This window comes from Carcharhinus amblyrhynchos, unplaced genomic scaffold, assembly GCF_965287045.1.
Source record: "Carcharhinus amblyrhynchos unplaced genomic scaffold, sCarAmb.v2.hapA scaffold_52, whole genome shotgun sequence".
NCBI classification, from domain to species: Eukaryota; Metazoa; Chordata; class Chondrichthyes; order Carcharhiniformes; family Carcharhinidae; genus Carcharhinus; species Carcharhinus amblyrhynchos.
In genome coordinates, this window is record NW_027649793.1 from 2,422,181 (window position 1) to 2,427,702 (window position 5,522).

General features: G+C 48.4%; 1 protein-coding gene across 1 annotated transcript; it reads left to right on the plus strand.

Moving 5' to 3' along the window:
• LOC145337557 (lymphotoxin-alpha-like) lies at nt 1–4,152 on the plus strand. Its single transcript, XM_080182349.1, has 4 exons — nt 1–214; nt 845–905; nt 2,239–2,304; nt 3,630–4,152. The coding sequence occupies exons 1-4, from the start codon at nt 38–40 to the stop codon at nt 4,040–4,042; spliced, it is 717 nt and encodes a 238-aa protein (XP_080038475.1). The 5' UTR covers nt 1–37; the 3' UTR covers nt 4,043–4,152.
• The last annotated feature ends 1,370 nt before the right edge of the window (nt 4,153–5,522 follow it).

Here is a 5,522-nt window from a genome sequence, read left to right on the forward strand (position 1 = left end):
ACCGGCACTGACACAGCTCCCACTGAAACCTGACACCATGAACTGCGAGAACAAGTTGCTGGATCCGGAGAGAGGAACTGTGGTTGTGCTCAGACAGCCGGGGTCCCAGAGGAACTGTTTTTGGAAGTCTCTGTGCGCAGTAGCTGTCCTGGGCTTACTGGCAGTGTCTACCTACCTCTTGCTGTGTCAGCTCGGAGTTCTGCCCTCCACACAGGTGAGTGACTCGGGGGAATAGTGATCGGGTTCTGCTGCTGCTGAAAGTCAGAGGGTGCACAGTGGCTGCAAGTGTCCAATGCAGAGCACCCCGGGGTGCTGAGACAGCAGCAAGACTGCTGAGTGAGTGAGGGAGTGAGTGAATGAGTGAGTGAGAGACTGAGTGAGTGAGAGACTGAGTGAGTGAGAGAGTGTGTGAGCGAATGAGTGAGTTAGTGAGTGAGAGACTGAGTGGCTGAGTGAGTGAATGAGTGAGTGAGAGAATTAGTGAGTGAGTGAGAGACTGAGTGAGTGAGAGCACAGTTCCTGCCTCCCTACCAGGAAACAAGCAGGTACACACTGAATGAAGCAGCCAGCTTGGGAAGGTAAAGAGGCCTCTCTAAGGAATGCAGGAGGGGGTGGGGTGGGGGGAGGCTGAGGGTGGAGGAGAGGCTCGTGAGGCAGTTAGTGAACGGGAGAAAGTTGTCTGAGGGGCTTCCTGTTTTTAATCTGAGTTGCCCCGCGGTGTGACAGTACATCTAGAATCTACCTGTCGATTTGGGCTGGAGCTCAGCACACACACACACACTGTGCTGTTTCAACCTCACTGGAATTTAGTATGTTCATCTCTTTCTCTGTTTAATTTCTCCAGGGATTAGGAGAGAAATCTGAGAGTCTTCATTCAGCCTTCGTTACAGCCCCACAGAACAGTGGTAAGTGTGATCGACTCACCCTTTCTCCCAATCTCTCTCTCTCTCTCTCGCTCCTTTATATATACACATATATGTAAATATTATAGAATCACTACAGCACAGCAGAAGGCCATTTGGCCCATTGAGTCGATACCAACTCTCCAACAGACAATCCCAACCTGGACCTTTCCAGTAACCCAACCTGCTAATCCCCTCAACCTACACATCAAAGAGACAAATTCCCATGGCCAATCCACCTAACCTACACATCTTTGGACACTAAGGGGCAATTTAGCATGGCCAATTCACCTAACCTGCACATCTTTGGACACTAAGGGACAATTTAGCATGGCCAATCCACCTAACCTGCACATCTTTGGACACTAAGGGGCAATTTAGCATGGCCAATTCACCTAACCTGCACATCTTTGGACACTAAGGGACAATTTAGCATGGCCAATCCACCTAACCTGCACATCTTTGGACACTAAGGGACAATTTAGCATGGCCAATCCCCCTAACCTGCACGTCTTTGGACACTAAGGGACAATTTAGCATGGCCAATCCACCTAACCTACACATCTTTGGACACTAAGGGGCAATTTAGCATGGCCAATCCACCTAACCTGCACATCTTTGGACATTAAGGGACAATTTAGCATGGCCAATCCACCTAACCTGCACATCTTTGGACACTAAGGGACAATTTAGCATGGCCAATCCACCTAACCTGCACATCTTTGGACACTAAGGGACAATTTAGCATGGCCAATCTATCTTATCTTTGGACTGAGGGAGGAAACCGGAGCACCTGGAGGAAACCCACGCAGACAACTTGCAAACTCCACACAGACAGTGACCTGAGGCCGGAATTGAACCTGGGACCCTGTTGCCGTGAGGCAGCAGTTCTAACCACTGTGCCACCCATATATTTAGAGATAAATGCCTATCAATCTATTTTTCCAACAATATTACGCCATCTCTTTCATTGTTATCCTCTCTCTTCAGCTGTTTTCCCAATATTTTCACCAGCTCCCTCTCTGTCTCAGTCAAAAATGATCTGTCTCTTTAGCATAGGTTGATTGGCTAAATTGCCCTTTAGTGTTGGGTGGGGCAGTGTTAGCTGGGTAAATACATGGGGTTACGGGGATAGGGGCTGGCTGGGATTGTGGTTGGTGCAGACTCGATGGGCCAAATGGCTTCCTTCTGCATTGTAAGGATTTAATAATTCTACGACTCTCTCCTTCTCCCCATCGCTCTGTTTGTTTCTCTCTCTGTCAGTCGGTGTTTTGTTTTGTGTGTGTGCGCGTGTGTGAGATCGCAATGACTCAGATTCCGTCTCTCCCACCTCCAGGCTTGCCTCATCTCATGAAACAAGTAGGCGACGACCCGAGGCGGAGAATCGCGGCCCACCTCACAGGTAATGGGGCTGGTCTCCATCTTGTTAATAAACCGACTGATTCCCCCTACTGGGGGAGGTTTGAAAGGAGAGGAAATGGGTTGACTTGAAGAGTTGGAGCAGAGGCAGAGTCTTTGAATATTTTGAGGGCAAGGTCGAGGTAGATTCTTGATTAACGAGGGGGTGAGAGGTCATCGGAGGGTCAGCAGGGTTGAGCTCACAATCAGGTCAGCCATGATTTTATTGAAGGTTTTGGAAAGGCCGATATGCTTTACTTAATCGCCCATGGTATGTGAGCACCACTGGTTGTATGCCTCTTATGGGAAGCAATGGACTGGTGGTATTATTGCTAGATTATTAATCCCGAAATTTATCTAATGTCCTGGGGACCGGGATTCCAATCCTGCGAGATTTGAGCTCAAAAGATATCTGGAATTAAGATGACCATGAAACCATAGTCAGAAAAAACCCATCTGGTTCCCCTCTTAGGGAAGGAAATCTGCCATCCTTACCCGGTCTGGCCTACATGTGACCCCAGAGCCACAACAGGCTCGATTGGTTCTTCACTGCCCTTTGACACAACTAGGCAAGCCACTCAGTTCAAGCGGCAATCAGCGGTGGACAGGTTCAACACTTGTCGGTGATTCCCATGTCCTTGAGAGAAACAGAGAAAAATATACTTCAGAATTAACTCATTGGTTGAGAAAGGTTTTGCGATACTGTACCATAGTGAATGGTGTTCCGAGAATTCAAGTTGTCTCTTTATATTAGTAAGACATTGGTAAGGCTATACTTAGAATACCGTGTACAGTTCTGGTCACCCAGAAAGTATATGATTAAACTAGAAAGAGTGCAGAGAAGATTTACTATATTGCTACCGGTTTTGAGTTATAAGGAGAGACTGGGACTTTTTTCTCTGGGGCGTAGGAGGTTGAGGGGCGACCTTATAGAGGTCTACAAAATAATGAGAGGCACAGATCAGCTAGATAGTCAATATCTTTTCCCAAAGGTAGGGGAGCCTAAAACTAGAGGGCATAGGTTTAAGGTGAGAGGGGAGAGACACAGGAGTGTCCAGAGGGGCAATTTTTTCACACAGAGGGTGCTGAGTGTCTGGAACAAGCTGCCAGAGGTGGTAGGAGAGGCGGGTACAATTTTGTCTTTGAAAAAGCGTTTAGATAGTTACATGGGTAAGACGGGTATAGAGAGATATGGGCCAAATGTGGGCAATTGAGGCTATATTAGTGGTTGATAAAAAGAGCAGCATGGACAAGTTGGGCCGAAGGGCCTGTTCCCATGCTGTGAACCTCTGTCGCTCTATACTTACGTTGTTTCCGCTCTCTCCTCAGCATCAGCATTCGACAAAGGGGAAAACATTGTTTGGCAGAATGAGGTGGACTCCACCTTCACCGAGGGTGTGGAGTTCAGGGACAACCGTCTGGTCATCAAGACCCCTGGTCAGTATTTCGTCTACACCCAGGTGGTCTTCCACAGCGTCAATTGTCAGGACCAGACCATCTACCTGAACCACGAGCTGGCCAAGTTCTCCTCAAGCTACCCAGAGGAGGCCTTGCTCCTGAGGGCCACCAAATCCGTCTGTCACTACGGCAAACACGAGGACCCCTGGTACAAGACCTCCTACCAGGGGGCCATCTTCGAGTTTGAGGAGGGAGATCAGATCTTCTCCAGGGTCGACAAGGAGGTGGTGGGCTACCTCGACACCACCCAAGGGAAGACGTTCTTTGGAATCTTTGCCGTGTGAAGATCTTCAGTCGCTCCCAGTGATGACTTCCTGATGAAGAGTTTCAAATTGAAATGCAACATTTTGGGGCACATTGTCCTATCTGGCACTAATTGGACAGAGAGACTCAATAATTTCCTTCAAAGACTTGCAGAGAGAAAAAAAAACTATCGAACGAGTTGGGGGTTTGGGATTGGGTAGCGCGGTGTGGCCAAACCTTCAGTGCTACCACTGCAGAACCAGACACGAGATAGACCCTCTGACGGTATAGGCTAGAGGGGCTGAATGGCCTTCCCCTACGACATTCCTGCTCTCCCACGTACCTTTAACATTGGGAGCAGGTGTGGGTGTATCACTGCTGTGCAGAGTTCCTCCTGTTTAATTATGGTGTCGTTAACGTACATTTTTGACAACTATGAACTGAGTAAGTTGAGTTTCTCAGTCTCTCCAAGAGGCACTGCTTACTCGCTTCATATATAGATCATTTTTAACATTGTTTATGTTACTTTAGTGCTCCTCAGGGAGATAATCCCAGGAAGGAACTAACTGGATCTGATGTTCAGATCAGTTAGCCTGTGGGACCAGTTATTGACTCTTCAAGAGTATAGTCTATGTCTTGCCAGTTATTTTTGTTATAGTATACCTGGAATATCACTGTGAATGTTCAATGATGATTCTTACACGAAGGTTGGTGGCATTTTCATTGATTCATAGAACTGTGCAGAAGAGGCCCTTTGGCCCATTCAGTCTGTACCGACACATTAGATATACTTGCTAATCCCATTTGTCCGCTCTTGGCCCACAGCCCTGGATGAGCCGAGTGCCCATCCCAATACTTTTTAAAGGATTTGAGGCAACCCACCTTCACCACCCTCCCAGGCAGCGCGTTCCACCTTCTGAGAAAAGAAAAGATTTTCCTCACATCCCCACCCCCCTCCACCCCCAAACCTCGTCTTGAACCTACGTCACCTCCTGACTGACTCTTCAACGCAGGGATACAGTCGCGTCTTATCCACCCTGTCCACGTCCCTCATTGTCTCGTAACCAGCCGCACTCACCCCACGACCAGAGAATCCCACCCGAGGTCGTGCATGTCCCCATTCCCGTGGCGGACGGTGCGGGATAATCCCACCCCAGGGCCTCCCAGCATCCCTGCTGAAGTGTCAAACCTCCCAGCAGCCAATTGGCTTCCAACGTGTCAACGCGATTGGTCAACTTTTTAACGGGGACGTGGCTTTCCCGGAATGTCATTGGTCAACAGTCAACTGACTTGAGAAAAAAGGGGGAAGACTCCTTTGCAAGCGCTCCGATGCCATCACCCCTCAGATGTTTGACGGTGAATAATTTTGCGAGTCGACTGCCTTGTTTCTGCTCGTCTCGTGGTCATTATCTGATGGAATTTATGCTGCTTTAATCTCAGGGTAATCGATGCGGTTAGTGTGAAGAATTTGCTTAAAGTCTTGTAGTCTCAGTTCATCGAGGACACCAGTGAGAAACCTGA